The 16,649-nt window shown below is 37.8% G+C and overlaps 1 protein-coding gene across 3 annotated transcripts in view; it reads right to left on the reverse strand.

Moving 5' to 3' along the window:
* LOC104486043 (potassium voltage-gated channel subfamily KQT member 1) overlaps positions 1 to 16,649 on the reverse strand; it is a 517,969-nt gene that overhangs the window by 451,077 nt on the left and 50,243 nt on the right. For all 3 annotated transcript variants that reach the window (XM_086758236.1, XM_086758226.1, XM_086758232.1), the window contains exons 7-11: positions 13,285 to 13,425; positions 6,390 to 6,500; positions 5,340 to 5,435; positions 4,159 to 4,287; positions 1,551 to 1,713 (exon numbers count right to left, since the gene is read on the reverse strand). In XM_086758236.1, coding sequence (XP_086614362.1) covers positions 1,551 to 1,713; positions 4,159 to 4,287; positions 5,340 to 5,435; positions 6,390 to 6,500; positions 13,285 to 13,425 — 640 coding nt within the window. The remainder of the gene's footprint in view (positions 1 to 1,550; positions 1,714 to 4,158; positions 4,288 to 5,339; positions 5,436 to 6,389; positions 6,501 to 13,284; positions 13,426 to 16,649) is intronic.

The raw sequence follows: 16,649 nt of genomic DNA on the forward strand, positions 1-16,649 counted from the left end.
GGAGACACTAAATATTCCCTCTAGGGGCGTAAATTTAAGTACTTTTTATTAAAGAAACCATAATGTCAAGAATACAGCCATACTCTCTCCAAGTTGAAATTACATGACATTGAAGCTGACACACAAGAGTAGCAATTTTATACAGAGTTGATGTTCAGGTTTATCAACCAGATGAAAACCTAAGTCAAAGCACCACATGATAACATAGCTTTAACTAGGTTCAGCATCTTTGGATACCTCAGTTAACTTGGCAAGGCTTTGCATGCGTCTAGGTATGGAACATAACTCCTCAGACTATAAGGAAAAAATCTCCCCTTGAGCTAAAGATTTAGCAGATCCAGAACTAGCACAAGTTTCCCCAACCCCATCAGACAACAAAAATCAAGACAAAGGTGAAAAAATTAGCTTTCAAAACCACCCTCGCTTTATAGTAAACAATAATATTTCATACCCGCATTTCCACCACAAACTTAATTAAAAAAGAGAATTTTATGGAACAAAGCAGTATCTTAGCTTAGCACTGAAATTCAGCCAGCTTCCAGGTTGAAATACAACAGCCACTTATAACAACACACGATATACTTTAAATAAAGCAAGAAAAAAAAAACCCCAGTTATCAAAACCTCTTGGTTAATGTAGGCAGAAAAAATATTTAGCTGTTCCTATTAAATTTTTTTTACACAATGTTTAAGAGGGTGCTGTAAAAAAGTAAAGATATTTTTCCTGTTTTATTTTCCTTCCTTTAGGCTATATGTGAGGTAAAGTTTAAAAGTAGAGTAGATCTGAGGAAGCTTTCCATTCATCTCTAAGATAATTAAAAAACATAGAATTAGCAATATATCCAACATCTTAATTGAGATAACTTAATTGAGTGTCCTGGTTCTGGCTAGGATAGAGTTAATATTTACCTGAGCTGGGTGGAGAACTGAAGCTGGTAGCCCCTATGGCTGGGATAGTTAACTAATTAGCTAACAGCTGGGGTTAATTTACCCAAATTAGCCAAAGGGCTATTCCATCCCCTCTGACATCATGCTCAGTATATAAAGTGAGGAGGCTGCTGAAGGGAGCCTCCTGCTACTTGGAAGGAACTAGGTGTGGAGATTTGTTGTAAGGCATTATACTGTATTTGTGTTGCATCAGTGTTTTGTTTTCTTCTGTTATTACTGTTAAATTTACTTTTTGTTCAATCTCAACCCATGTGTTTGGTTTTTTTTTTCCTGGTTTTCTTTTGTTTACCGAATCTCCCCCTGTTCTCTCAGAGGGTGGGGGGAGCGAGAGAGAGACTGCATAGTCTGGTCCCGATCGGGGCTGAACTACGACATTGAGTCAACAAAAAAAGCTCTTTTAATGTTCGCACCACACGAATCTAAAGATTTCCTTTAATTTGTGTCCCCTTGTTTTGTTATGTAATTTTGCTTGGTTTGAGGAATCTTGCTTTACTGATTACTCTAAAACTATTTTTCATGGAAATTTTCCCTTCATCAGTTCATTTCACTTTAACATTGTCTCTTAAAAAAATGCTAATCTGAACATAAGTGAAAGTAAATTACCTCCTGGTTCACCAATGTAGAAAGACACATCTTTTTTGTGTTCTTGTTCATCAGTGTGATCATAAGTGATCTGTGGAATAGATAAGGCATTCTCTCCTGGGTTTATTACAGGTGCAGAACCATTACCACAGCCTGGTTTCCCTTTTCTTTTGTATCTTCTAGCCTGCAGTAGTAGAAACAGGATATCAGAAGACACTGAAACCAGAGAAGTACACATGTGAACTTCACTATGCAGTAAATTCATTTGAGGTTTGGTTTTTTTTTTTTTTGGGGGGGGGGGGGGGTTGTTTTGGTTTTTTTTTTTTTTTTTAAGAATGCAGTTGAAATTCAGTGAAAGTGTTACAACCTTGGTTAATGTTTTCAAAGTGGCTGATTCTGAATCACCAATGTTAACTTAGTAAGAATTTGGTTCTAAGGAGAAGACTCCTAGCACATTCTGAAAATTAAGTCTCAACTAAAAATTCTCAAGCTGGGTCCAAAACTCAAGGCACCCAAAATAGTAATCACTTTAGTATACAACAGCTTGGCTGTAACATCTTTCTAAACTTTAATTAAACATAACCATAGACTTTGAAGTATAATCTATGCACTGTGCAGCCATTTCAATTAAAAAAAATTTCATGCCTTTGATGCCGAAGTTCAGCCTTTTTGTAAAAGGCTGAATTAGGCACATCAGAAGAAGATAAATCCTGCCTCCTGCCTCCAAAGCTGAAGTTCTCCTGATTTTAGAAGCCTAAAAGGCAACCTAATAAACACCCTACTATTTGTACATAAGAATGAAAAATTAAGGTTTCGATTCAACTGGTTCCAAGTAAGGCTGGTCTCCGTCTGCCTTTGTGACTACAAGTGACCAAAATAAGAGCCACTCATGTGTTGGCTACGTGGCCTGTGCTGTCTGCTGCCTCCACCTAGCTATACAAATACTAATTCTCACAATATAGAATTTATTTCCAGTCTTCATGCTTCGTATCCTTTGGCTCTAGTCCTACCTGGTTCTACTACTCACACGCTTCAAAATAGAGGTAGGAGGTAAACATGAATCTGCCTAATGTTCCAGTAACCTTCTGAGAAGGAGCTGAGATCCGGGGCTACTGCACTCAATTCTGCAAAATATTCTGGCCTCTGATGTAACCACTAAGTAGTTAGCAGAGATAAGCATCATAAGAGAGAATGAGTATTCACACATATCAACACAAACAGCTGCGGGCTCAATGGATTCAAAAATGAGACAATGCTACTTGGCCTAAGTAAATCAGTTCTTATTTTATTATGGTCTGCATTCAGTCTTTTGGAATTTATCCTTTTTTTCAGCTCTGCAGAAATTAAACAAAAGTATGTTTGCAGTTCATCAAACAGGGCATGAAAAATGCTAGAAACTGGCATTTATTGTAGACAGAGGATGCATTACTATGAATCAAGATGCTTCTAAAGGCAAATATTATGGGCTGTCATAACAGTAAAATAAACTAGGAACTCTCTGAAGAACAAAATGCTACAACAAGCACAAGATGATCAATGTATATTTTAGTCTTCAAAATAAGAGGCTAGGCAGAGAAATAAAGAACTGGTCTCATTTGACAAGAGAACATGATCCATTGGTAAGAGATGAAAGAACCATTACTATCTTCTTGAATTAGAGTTAGCCATTAACAGGGGAGTTCAGCTTTAATAATATATTAGGGAAATCCCTCTCACTAGAGAAAACAGAGGAAAAATACTAATGGCACTAAAAACTGTCTGTTTTTTCCAGTTCTTCTACCATGGATTGCTTGCTGTTCAGCATCACATACTACTTAACCTTACTTCAGTTTTACCCCTTTCCTCCTGTTTTTTCTTCCTTCAGTTATGAAGACGTTATTCTCATGGCAAAGTTACACTCTGCTCAACACTGAATAGACTGTGCTGCTGTTCTCTGCTGGGCAACCGGCATCAGTGGAATTTCACTGTCTAAAAATCAGACCTCTAACATCACTTTAGAAATCTTGAGTATCTGAGCTAGACCTGCTGCAGACCTGGGCCTTTCCAGAAGGGGTGCTGAAGGCTAGACAAGCTTGCCAATGAAACATATTATATAACTATGTTTAGGCAATCCCAACTGTGTAGACAAACGCTATTCCATTTTACTGCAGCCACAGCTCAGGAATTTGCTCAAATTTCTACATACAGCCCCAGATAAAAGTAACATGGAGAGAAGTACTTGAGCAAGAAGAGCATAGATACTGTCAGCCACACGTTGAATGTGAACATAAGTTTTTAAACTAGCTTTCTCCTTTCTTCCTGTATGAACTACTATGCAAAATGGGAAAGTGTCATCAATGACTTACACTACCCTTTGAGAAGCTAGAGGAGACTTCAAAGAGAACAAAACAATGGAGAACTGGCACCCATTTAACTACCAGAACAAATTTAAAGTTTGGAGACATTTGTCCTTCAGGAATATTTTAAGGAAAACTAAACTAATCATGCCGTGGCATGAGGAAAACTATCAAATGTCCCAGTACAAATGCCTTTCAACTCTCCAAATGCTTTGGGGATTTGCGATTTTGGCAAGTTATCACAATCAAATTAAAAGCAAGAACAGAATAGAGCTCTGCCAACTATGTGTTACCTGTTTTCTCAGACTAGGGCTAGATGGCGCTGGTGGTTTTTTGGGATTTTGCACGGGTGATGTAACATAGATCTTCCATGTTGCTGTAGAACTGCAGGATTTTTCTGCTGCGTAGCACCGCCACAGAGTCTGTAATAAAACCCAAACCAAATAATCTCGGTGAAGAAGCAGGACAGGGAAGTCAGATTTTGCTGCAAACTGACAGCAAAATCTTCAATCAATGGAAACATGCTGCAAAGGGTTCTGACTGTAATCACTATGCTATACCACACAACATCACGCCTAATAAAATACACTCTTCCCTGTATATGACTGGTGAGTATAATTTGCACCAGGAAACATGCATTCAGCACAGAGTGATCTCAGGTACACCCTTGTAAGCGCTCTCCTTGGAGCTGGGGTCTAACCCTGCCCACAGTAAAAACAACCCCAAAAAGCAAAAGAACCCAGATCCACAATAACAAACAACCCTCATAAAAATGAATTCCCACAAGCATCATAAAATACTGCTGTTCCTCTTCCTCTGCAGTGTGCCACATTTTAGTATTTGGGCATCATAAAATCGTTTAGGTTGGAAAAGACCTTTAAGGTCATCAAGTCCAACCATTAACCTAGCCCTGCCTAGTCCACCACTAAACCATGTCCCTAAGCACCACATCTACATGTATTTCAAATATGTCCAGGGATGGTGACTCAACCACCTCCCTAAGTAGCCTGCTCCAATGCTATTGCATTCTTTAAATTATCACATAGAACGTTATGCTGGGACATTTTTCTGAACTGAGGGGTGTATATACATGTATATGTACACACATTCATCATTTCAGGGTTTGGCAGATACACAGGACCTAAGGGAATATAAAAAGGAAGTTGGGAATTAAGGATTGTAGCAAAGATGTTTTTACTGTTTCACCAAAGAGACTCATTGCATCCAGTTAGTGTCACTATGCTTGTGAATATCAAGTTAGTAAAGCCTCCTATGCTCAGTCATAAGAGGATGGCACGGGCAGACAATTATCTAATTCCCTCTAGTGACTGAAGTGGATCAAAAAGACAAAGTGGTTAAACACCAGTTACAGATTTATAATGAAGTCTAGTAACTGTGATTCTCAGTACTTTAACTGCTAGGCCACACTCCCTCTCCAATACTCTCCTAAGCATTTTACTGTTAGGAGCCTCACCTGAATTAGAGAAGCTGCAGCTGGGATTTGTCTGTTGAAATGCTTCTGACGTTGCTTCTGCTGTACTTTCAGGGCAAAACCAGACCCCAGTATACCCTAAATATAACCAAAATTACTAGTCAGACTCCAATATGGCTTCACACGCCTAAACCAAATACTTAGCATATGAAATAAACAGATATTTTATAAAAGAACTTCCTAGAAAAATAAAAGTTCTGAATTTTCAAATGTCTACAGTGACAGAGTTCTATTTATTACAACAAATAAATTTGAAATTGAACATGTTGATATTGGCATCTTGTAACTTTAATAAACAGCAATGTGTTTATTGCTGTGATCAACAGGTAACATTAGTCAGAGGCATTCGCAGAGGCAGTCATGTTCCAAAGGTAATCCTACACAATGGTGGGAGAAGCAAATGCCAGTGTCACAAGAGTGATCTACAGCTACTGTTTGCACTTGTTTTTCATTCCTTGACACAAAAAAAAACCCCAAAACCTCACAAGTACAGCCAGAATCCAGTTTGAATTTCCAGGCAAACCGAGCAAAGAAGTCAAAGACTGTTACTAAAGAAATACTTCATATTTTCCAATTGTTTTGATGTTGTTGTCTTTAGTTTCCTCCAATTTATTTATCTGGAGATCGAAAAAGCCCAAAGATGCTTTATAGTACCATATAGGAAAGCAGATGCAGTTTGCTAGACCTCTCCTTCATGGCAGTGTTCCTTTCCTTGCAGGACCCCAAATTATTCCTATATAATCAGAAAATAGCAGAAATGAAGGAAGTTTCACCTCTGGTACTGACATGTTGATAAAAAAACCTCTCTCTTTGCCACACAGAATAACTTCAGTTCTCCAAGTAGTGAAAATCATTCTTACCTACTTTCTAGGCTGCATCTCTCTAAAATGACTGCAGTAAAGATACTGCAGTTTCATTCATTTGTGGGTGCGTGTGCACACAGACACACAAACATACACCTGAGGATGCGTGTGTGCACATTGTGAGCCCATCAGACAGACACTTTAGTAAGGTGATCCAAGTTCTACTTACCGCTGGCAGAGCAAAGAAAGATATAGCAAATACTGAAAAACAGGAAGCTATTGTCTTTCCAATCCATGTCTGGGGAACTTTGTCTCCATAACCAATGGTTGTTACTGTTACCTAGGCCAGAAACAAATGTGATTGACTACAATACTGTACCTTTTTTTCTCCAAAAGCAGGGGAAAAAAAAGAAAGAAAGAAAGAAAGAAAAGTAGAGAAATATCAAGAAGATACATATGGATCAACAGTGTTTGGATTTGTGCACAAGGAAACCACAGAAGTACACTAAACATCACTGCAGATTTATCCTGTTTTTCCATTCTTCAGCAGGCATTCACAACTGGCCACTGTTTTGGATCAACAGTAGTCTGGATCCAGGATGACTGTGCTCACAGTTTGTAGCTGGCTGCTTCCACCCTCCCAAAACTCCAATGATTGGCCCTGTGTGCTTGAAACTATAGGCTTGCAGCTTTTCTGCTTTTGCTTTTAAAATGTAGTCCCACAGGGTTGAGAAGAACACCTTGAAAGTGCTGACTTGCACACAACCAGTGCGCAGACATCTGCCAAACCGCGGTCAGGCAGACACACTAGCTGCGGCAGGGTAAGCTACGCCCTGTGCTGGCAAGAAGGAAAAGGGACAGAACTAACACCATCCCAGCTGAATCTTCATAGCAAGAGGAGAAACATACAACCACTCCAGGACAAGTTATCTCCCAAAGTAAATATGCCAGGAGACCATGAACTAAATACAGCTGAGCTTCATGCTCAGCTTTTTTTCTTCCCCCCACAAACACAGTTCTTTGCCACTTAAAATTGTGTTTAAGCCAGAGGATGCATCATATTACTGTATCTGCTCATTGCTTATCGGGGTGCAGCAAGGACCAGGTACTCCCTAAGGGATGGGGAGCCCAGAGTCAAGGGAGATAACACAACCAGCATGGCAGTGCCCCCCCAGACAGGACTCAGTCCCACAGCACCCAAGCAAAACAGATGCAGAAAGAGCAGCAAGGTCCAATCAAAAGTCTAGATTATAAGGCAATCTCGCAGCAACAAGGCAAGGCTGACATCAAGCCAGAAAGTCCACTCACAGGTCAGAGTTATCATCAGGTCCAGCAGTCAGCACGTGGGCCCACAGCAATGAGGCAAAACCAAAACATCAACCCATGGCTTGAAATCAGGATCAAAGGACTCCATAGCCAGACACTGCTGCAGATAAACTAGAGACCACCTCTCCTGAAGCAGAGTGCTGAGCTTAGAGCCCCTGAGTGCTTGTAAAAGCCCACAGGTGATGCTGGTCAGGGTCACTAGTACCCTCAAGGCCATAATAACAGCCTCCCCTCTCAGCAAGGCATATCCTTACACAGGTCTGGGATCAGTAGGGACTTGCTGTAGAGGGACTAAATTACTGTGGTGGTGCCAGGCCTCCCCTGAAAAGCCACAGAGGCAAGAAAGGTCTGAGTGGGATAAAGGTTTTGGACTGTTCTTGATGGGCCTCAGCAGGCTGTAACAGAATTCAGTGGTCAATAAAGGGTTGGTGCTGTGGGGTGATCAGAGTTCAGGTGAAGGCTGGTCCATCAGAAGGGTTTGTAATTTAACAAGGGCCAGCTGCTCCCCAGTGGAAGGTGATCCCAAGGCAAGCCAAGGGAATCCCACAGCTGGCCAGCGAGAGACTTCACCATCCTCTGCCCAGTCCCATAGCTGGATAGACTCACAAATGGTGGCTGTGTCCAACAGAGAGTCTAAATCATACGGCAATATCAAGGTGATGAGTTATGTCTGAGGTGAAGTATGGAAGTCAGCCCATAGGTTGAACTCCAGATCACGAGACCATGGCTGAGCTGGAGACCAGCTCTCCCCTAGCACATCTCAGACAAGAAGTAAGTACCCAGGGCTGAGCCTTTAATGCTTTTTAGCATACTCAGAGCTCTGACACTAACATAAAATGGTACAACAAAAATGACTTGCACCCCTGAGAAGTGGAGAGCTTCTGGCAAGAAAATGAAGAATCCTGACACTAATACAAATAACTGGGGAGAGCTTTAAATAGAAAAAAATGTACTTCTATTGGGGAGCACCAGCCCTAAACAGAGTCCCACTCCTTTTGCTTTGCCTTGAATGGTAGCAGAAATACAGCCAAACAGACTTAAAAGAATATGTAAATTTACACTGACTACAAAAGAGGATGGGGAAATACTGCCTTTTATGGGAAAAGCTGCTGAAAAATACTTAGATATTATGCCAAAATAGGCTTGTCAGAAGACACTATCAGCAATAAAGGCATAGGAAGAATACACTTCCTCCTCCTCTCAGAGCAGTTCTACAGAGAGCTGGAAGGAAGATTTGCAGGGAAAAAAAATGCTCAACTACTATCAAACTGAGTTTTCCAAGTTAAAAAAAATTATGCTTGTATTTATTCATAATTAATTTCTCACCTGATGAAGCAACTTTGTAGTATCTATATCCTCTAATGAATACTGTTATTTCAAACTGCAAACTGCTTTCAGCAGGAGCTCTGTCTTGCTGGGTGTTTGTCCAGATTTAACGTGGCTTGCCCATGAAGTGACTCAGGTGCTGTGTACTACCAGCACTACAAACAGATGAGTTTGCCAGCCCCCAAAATTAAACCAGACCCCCCAAAATTCAACTTTGAAATGCAGTATGTGTTAGTGGGGAGTGGAGGAAGTTAAAGCAGTGTTTCTTTAACAGTACTTCAGCTCCTCAGTGCACCCAGATGACCCCTTGAAGTCTGGGATTTTTCTTTCCTTTTCCTCTCTTTTTTTTCTTATGAAAGGCTTCTTGGTTTTTTGTGGGTTGCCTTTTTTTTTTTTTTTTTGAGTTCTCCACCACTTAGGACTTAAAAACAAACTGCAGTAATGTTGAGCTGCCTTAGCGTTACTATGGAAGACAGCATAACCATAAAGCTGTAACCACAGAAAAGATTATTTTCCATCTCTACAGCAGGCATTTGGCTGGCAGATTCCTGCAGGTGCCTGAATATGTCTCAGAAAGTTTCTCCCTGGCTACCTTAAGAAGGTGCCTTCTTGGTAATCTAATTAGTGCAGTGAAGTATGTGGAAAGAATTATAAATAATGTAATTCTCTGGCTTGCATAATCACAACCAGAATCTTTTTCTACTTGTAGATCCAAAAGTTACTAGTTACCTGCTCAGAGAATGCTTAATAATTAGGCTTTAGAAAATGACACCTCCTCCGTAACACAGATTTGCTATGGCACATTCTAGCTGGTATGCACGTGCTCTAACATAGGCTCTGAAAACATATGGACACATTTAAAAAGGAAGAACTCTAATATAGAAGTCAACAGAGCCGCTTGCATGCTTTAAGATAGGCAGATGTCCTGAAGTTTGAAGAGTCAATACTGCATAGCTCAAAAAAAACATATTAAATATAAAAGGGTTCAAACTGCTACCTCTGGCATAGAAATTTACTACTGGAAATTCTCAGCAATTGATCCCAAGCACCTCTGCCAGTTAACACCAATTTACTAGAGCAACTATTTAACTCAAGTTCAATGGCACAGAACAGTCCAGTTTGCAGCAAAACCAATAAGCATTACCAACAGCAAGAGATCAGCATGGAAGGGCCAACAGAAGAGAAGCCTTCTACATGCCCTTCTTCTTTCCTCAAGAAAAAATACCTAGAAATGACAGAAAAAAAATGCTGTGACATGGGTTGCAATGCTGGCAGACTGGTAGTGCTGTTGGAAATGCTTTTGCATGTGTTCTAACATGCTATAACTTCTGAAAGTGGCTTCATATAAAATGCCACAAGCCTTTGGCATATCTTTGCAGTTTAATCTTTGCCTGCCAAATCTAGGTGAAACAACCTTGCATTTAACTGGGGTGAGTGAATGTAGTTAGTATTTAATTCCAACTCTCATTCGTTCTTTATTTTCCCTTTTCTTCATATTTAAACCTTTCAGGTCATTTGTATCAAGTTCAGCAAGCTTGCACTTTCTACTCAAAGCAAAATGTTACCCATAATACACTCTGTGGTTTTTGTCAGACACATAAGACTTTCAAATACTTGCTACCAAGATTTTTTTTCCTGTGGTTCAGTTTTGAAAGGCAAAACTGAAATCAAATTTCACTTCCTAGTAACTCCACATCTGTGTTTCTGCGTTTCAGAAGATTTGAAAAGAAAAAGAAACAGATTCACTTTGTCCTCTGTCACTGTTCCCAGCTGTGAACTGCACCTGCACCGTGACTCACTAATGCTGAGGAGGCCTAGACGTCTGAAAAGCTTATACAACAATTTAAACAGTGTTCTTCATGCGCCTCACACAGCTAGAGAAAGACAAAGCTGATTTTATCTTGCTATTACACAAAACAAGTCAAGTTTTGGAAAACAACAAAGCCCATTGAACACTTTGCAAGGCATATACATACACTTTAAAACACAGACTCCAAGTCATCTATCTCAATAAGGTAAAGTAATATACATTTTAAACTTATCTGTTGGTCTTCATAACTGAACTCCTTTTAAATTCCTCAAGTCCAAAATATTAACGAAATATGCTTGTATAAACACATCCTGACATTTTTTATCTTAATTTTTACTCTTTACTCAAATCAAGGATGTCACTTCTAGCATTTAAAAATATTTTGTAATCTGTATCTAAACATTCAGTGCAACTCATAAATGAAGCTCTGAATAACTAGAGCTAAAAAAATTTAAAAGTAGGAAAGGTAGAAAAAGTACACTGGCTTCACATGGAAGTTTTATTACATGCATGAATAACCCATGCATGAATATACATGGACAAAACTGAATGCTAAAAACCATAGCTAGTGCCCAAACTGATTGCTGAAAATCCTTTTTCGTTTTTCACTGTACCTTGCTCCCCTCAGTTTGATAAAGGGTTCTTCTTCCCTCCCATTCAGGTCTGAATTTGGGCATTTTTGGCCTTTTGCGCTTACAGGCTTAGGAATTACTTTACAAAACACCAAAGATATTGTGCAGAGCAAACATTAACCACCATGCTTTAATGATTACATATTAAATTAAGACCTACTTATTAATAAACTATACGTTTTCCATTTCTTTCACTGGTGTCATTCTAAGTCGCATGGTGCTACAAACTTATGTGGAACTTCACTATGCTAGAAAAATTTATGAGATATTTTTCATAGATTCAGCTAAACTTGTCCAAACTTTTATGGCAGCCTCTAACACTGCTGAAGTTCCCACAAGCAGGCCCACTTTTAATTAAATGTACTTCACAGACTATTAGTAGCTAGATCATTACTAAAAACAGAAACAGTAGTTGTGTTTCACAGCGTTCAGTCATTTGAACACTGGTATTTGAGCTGAACTGCTCAAATAATAGCAGAATAAGTGAGCTTGTGTACTGGTTTGTTTTCTTAAAGTAGATAGAGGGTGTCTTTCATAACATCAATTACACCCTAATTCTTTTACTTTTGCTTTTAAAATACCGTACAATCTGTGCTCCTGCAATATTTATTCCTTTCCTCCACTAGCTAGAGGTTATCTCGTGTCTATAACCATGAAGTTTTATGTTCTGAAAAATTTATCATATGTCTATTGAGGACTTTAACAAGTATTTGTTGTATGGGCTAGTTCATGGTTTCGTTTCTTCCCAGCACATTAGGTAATCAGGTCCATCTGGCCATTTAGTAGATTTTTCTTTTTTACTAGATTCTTCTTAGTTTCTACTGTTTTGCACAGCCATAAGTGATATTCTGCAAATGAAATGAATACCTGACAACCTAATGACAGGAATTTAATGTTTAAAAGATTTTTATACTGAACTACTTTAAAAGTGATAACTCAGTGTACATGTAATATAATCTGTATTTCTGTATACGTCATTGAAGTAGAGGCTTATGGAGCATCCAAGTTAAGGATTAGAAACATACATCTATTAGGAACTTTTTGTCTGTCTTCCCAGACTTACTCACCAGTTTATTTGGATGCAGATAAACAATTGGGTTATGGCCCAATAACTGCATTGGCATTTTTCAAGTCTATCATGTAAGACCAAATTCAGTTTATTGTGTCATAAATCACTCCTGAAATACATAGTTTTCTCTTTGGAAGCTGGTGGCTTTGCATCTGTTCTAGTCCTCTCATTTTTCTCTGTCAGTAATACTGATGTGATTAATCTCCTTGGGTTTGTTAGCATGAAACAGCCAACTCATAAAATATATGAGGTTCTCTAGCGGAAAAAAGGGACCACAAGAGAAGAGATAGTTCGTGCAACAGCTAATAAGGAGGGAAAGCATGAGTCACAGAAAGAAACATGATGAGGAGAGACATATGAAGGGAGGTAGAAAAAAATCTAGTCTCTTATTCCGTTCGTAGCTATCTATTCCATTTTCATCTGATTCTGGGCATGCACACAATAATTACCACAATGCTCTCATAATCCCAGTTCCCGCTTAGTCCTACTTTTCTCTTTATTTCATCAAAGATTTGCATGGACCTTGACTGATGATTGATATGATTTGGAAAGATCTAAAAAAAACGAGAGTCATTAACCCAGCTTCTACAAATAGAATGTACTTTTAGTTATGCACCTTTTGCAGATAATTAAGTAGAGTTTAAAAGAAGTGGTATAGGTTTTGGAGGGTATTTATACTTTTTTTGAAATGTGGATTTCAAAGTGGACTTTTTGTATCTGTAAACATTCTATCCTTTGCTAAGGACTTGCTATCACGCTTTCATAATATAGTTTAACACCAAAATAATTTAATTGTATTTATTGTATTTTTTCTTGTATCCTTTTTAAAAGGTTATCAAGCTTCCCTAGAGAAATACATTCTGCAAAGAAAGACATGCCAGATTTTTTTTAAAAGATCACAACTTCAACAGAAAATCTTGTGCACTAAGCTTGCACTTGCATTTTGTTGGTAAAGACTTACCACACCCCACCAAAGGGCATCAGCATAGCTGGAGAAACCTGTCTTTCCATCCTCATCAACTGCATCCTTCTCAGCAAGATAAACAAAATAGGATGAAAAAATTAATCCCAAGAATCCAATGTACAATGTGGTTATAAGTTCCTATTAAAAGAGAAAGCAAACAAGTACATAAGGTTTACATCACATATATTCTATAATTGTAAAACATTTTCGATATCTGGGTGGTTTTTGCATCACAGTGGAAAAATTATTAAGCTATATTTCAGGTATGAAATTTGCTTCCAGTAAAACAGGTAGTTGAGTGACTTGTTTGCCATTCATATCAGACTAAGGAATTCAAGAAGCCATCATTTATACAAAATCATTTGGACAGCTAAATGTAGGGTGGGACATCTCTCCTGTTTTATGTCTTGTGAATGGGAATCGTTCCATTAAACTGTTCCCTTAAAACACCAAATGTTAATACATTTTAAAAATAGTAAAACAGCTTTAGAAATGCACTTTATGAACAGTATGCTAAATGAACAGTTAAGAAATAACAACCACATCTTGTGATTATGTCCATATCTAAGCAATGAACTTGTGTATCTGATATTTAGATTGATTAAGACTGAATATGGATACCTTAACAGTTTTGTGTTAAGATAAAATTAAATCTTAAGAGACAACATGCTAGATAGGTGTGACCTCTACTTCAGTCCTGAAAAACAAAGACTGTTTGAGATTAGGACAATTGATTAGAAGGGACTTTTGTTAGGGCATGATATAGTGCTTGTGAATGTACCAGTTTGTCTCCAGATTTTTGGACAGGAAAGTTATATCATAAATGATGTGACTTTGACACAGGACAGTCAGTCTTCAGGAAACATGTGCTTGCACATTTAAACAAGCCAAAATCTGTGGTATTACAGATGCAAAAAATGCTTGTAAAAACAGCACTACCTCATAATCAAATGAGATATTCACCTACTGCTCAGGAAAATTCAATACCTACTTATGAGGGAAAATAGCTTATTTTAATTACTTAAAGTTGACAATGCTTCAATAGTTAACAGATATTATATCTTTATTTTCTTTGCACATATTTAGCCATCTTTATTATGAAACATTGTAGTACTACATCTGCCTTGGCATCTTCCTTAAATTCTTGACAGAGTTATTTTTTTTTCCTTGGCTCCAAACCAATACGGGAATTAAAATATTCCCATAAGATAAATTCAAAATTTAAACCTGTCTAAGAAGGATTGCCTTTACTCATAAAATATGTCAAGTTTTCACAAATTTTCTGAGCACTCTACCCGTGTTTCTTAAACCATTTATGAAGGAAGGTTCAGGTTTTATCATTAAACATCCTTCAGATTTTTTTGGTTTTCTTCTTTCTTTTCATTTCCTTATAAGAGCTTTCTGGGAAAATGTAGCCCTGGTAGCTAGTAACATTCAATAGCAGAAGCTATACATACTCTTCCTTTATTAGAGCACTAATTAAAATCTAGCCTCTCCAAGTTTTTAAGCAATTTTGGCACAAAGGAAAGTAGATGTTATTTCACTAATCGTTTAATAATTACCTAAATAATGAATTTTTATAGTTTTCAGTTTTGCCTATGGGCAAGTCTTTTAATCTAAGTCTTAACTTTTTCAGGTCTGTTTTCTAAACAAGGCAGCTGGAACAGGAAGTAAAACTTGGGTTTTCAGTAGTTCACATTTCTGCAATGGTCAGCATTCTTTTCTCATCTTTTTATCTAGTGACAATGGTACATTGTGTACTTGTAGATATTATTTCATTGCTCTGAAAAGTTCCTCATGCTTACATTTATAGTTGACTATTTGCATTTCTCTAATTTTTCAGAACTTTTTGGTTTGCCTACACAGTATTTTTTCAATGCAAGATGAAAATGTTTAACACCTGAGACATTTAAGTTCAGCAATCTGTAGAAATCTACAACAATTCTAACTCTTGTTGCCTGCTTACAGGGAAAACTATGGTTTCATCTCTAGTAGATTTGTGATTTCCTTCCACATCAATAGAAATCTTTTCGTTACACTTGGCATGTTGCTTACATCTCAGATACTGATAGATTTCACATGTTATTGAGGAATGGCCATCACTGCTTTCTTTTAATTTTGTCTCAGAGGACAGAATTAGGGAGGATGATAATTGGACTACTTCTGTGTTAAGAGCTGTCTTTTTGAGAAGTGGGCACAAAAATATTTGTATAATGATATTTTCAGAGGTGCTATGCATGGTCTTATGAGATTCCTTTCAAACAGGTTGAAATATTAACAGAACTACTTGGGTTATTTCACCATTGGCATCCCTCAGCTCCAGCTCTATTCATCTAAAGACTAAACTCTTGTTAAGTAAAGCCCAGATGCAAATGTAATCACCTTAGACTTATTTTAAATATCACTCCATGTTATGTATACAAAGTCAAAATACTACATGCGTATATTTAATTATTAAGAATAATGGCAGCAATCTAATACATACTACATGTAAGAGGGAGTGCAGAAGATTTTAAAATAATACGTGCTTCAAGAAATATAGAAGGGGTGGTGTTAACTAATGCCAGATAGTATGAATTGATACATGATCTCAAAGCAAAGAGCATTTTGTAGAAATTAGGCCTTAAAACTTCATATTGATATGAATTTTTAATAGAGAAAAGCTTAAGAATAAAGAGTGCTGCCTAATACAAATTACTGTCTTCAGCAAGGACTTTCAGATACATATATGCAAAGGAAACAGAAACAAATATGCACAAAGGTAAACTTGAATATTGAGAGACTTGAGTCAACACAATTTTTTTAACTTAGATAGATTTGTATTTTCAACTACAGTAAGGACCACACAATATAAAATTCAACACTTAGGAAAAATAAAAGAAAACTCCAAATCCACAACTCATGCATAACTCCCTCCTCAAAGCAGTAGAAATACCTCAAAAAGCAAGGTGAGGAAAAAATAAAACTAATTGAGAGGCTTACAAGCTGGAGCTGGATTGGCTAACTCAGTTTTTCAGTAAGCTGCATGATTTTTCCATGTCTTTCCATCACCACATGCGATATTAACTCGTGTTTTGTTGCTTTTGGCAAGAAACGCTTGTATAAGCTCAACCTGCTGAAAATAGAAAAGCATCCTAGCCAAATCAGGCCTGAGTGAGCTAATACAGCTATATGTAAAATTCCAAAACACATGGAAATCATTGGTGACAATTTTGTTAAGCTCTTCTGGGCCCACAGAGGTCCAAGTGCTTGTTATTTTCACAGGTCACAAAGACGTGAATTTATTTTCTCACATTGTTTAAGGGTTTAGGGTCCCATTTTTTCTGAAAGAGTACCAAACTCAACAAATAAATGAGGACCTT

The sequence above is a fragment of the Chlamydotis macqueenii genome, chromosome 1, assembly GCF_036417535.1.
Source record: "Chlamydotis macqueenii isolate bChlMac1 chromosome 1, bChlMac1.mat, whole genome shotgun sequence".
In the NCBI taxonomy this organism is placed as follows: Eukaryota; Metazoa; Chordata; class Aves; order Otidiformes; family Otididae; genus Chlamydotis; species Chlamydotis macqueenii.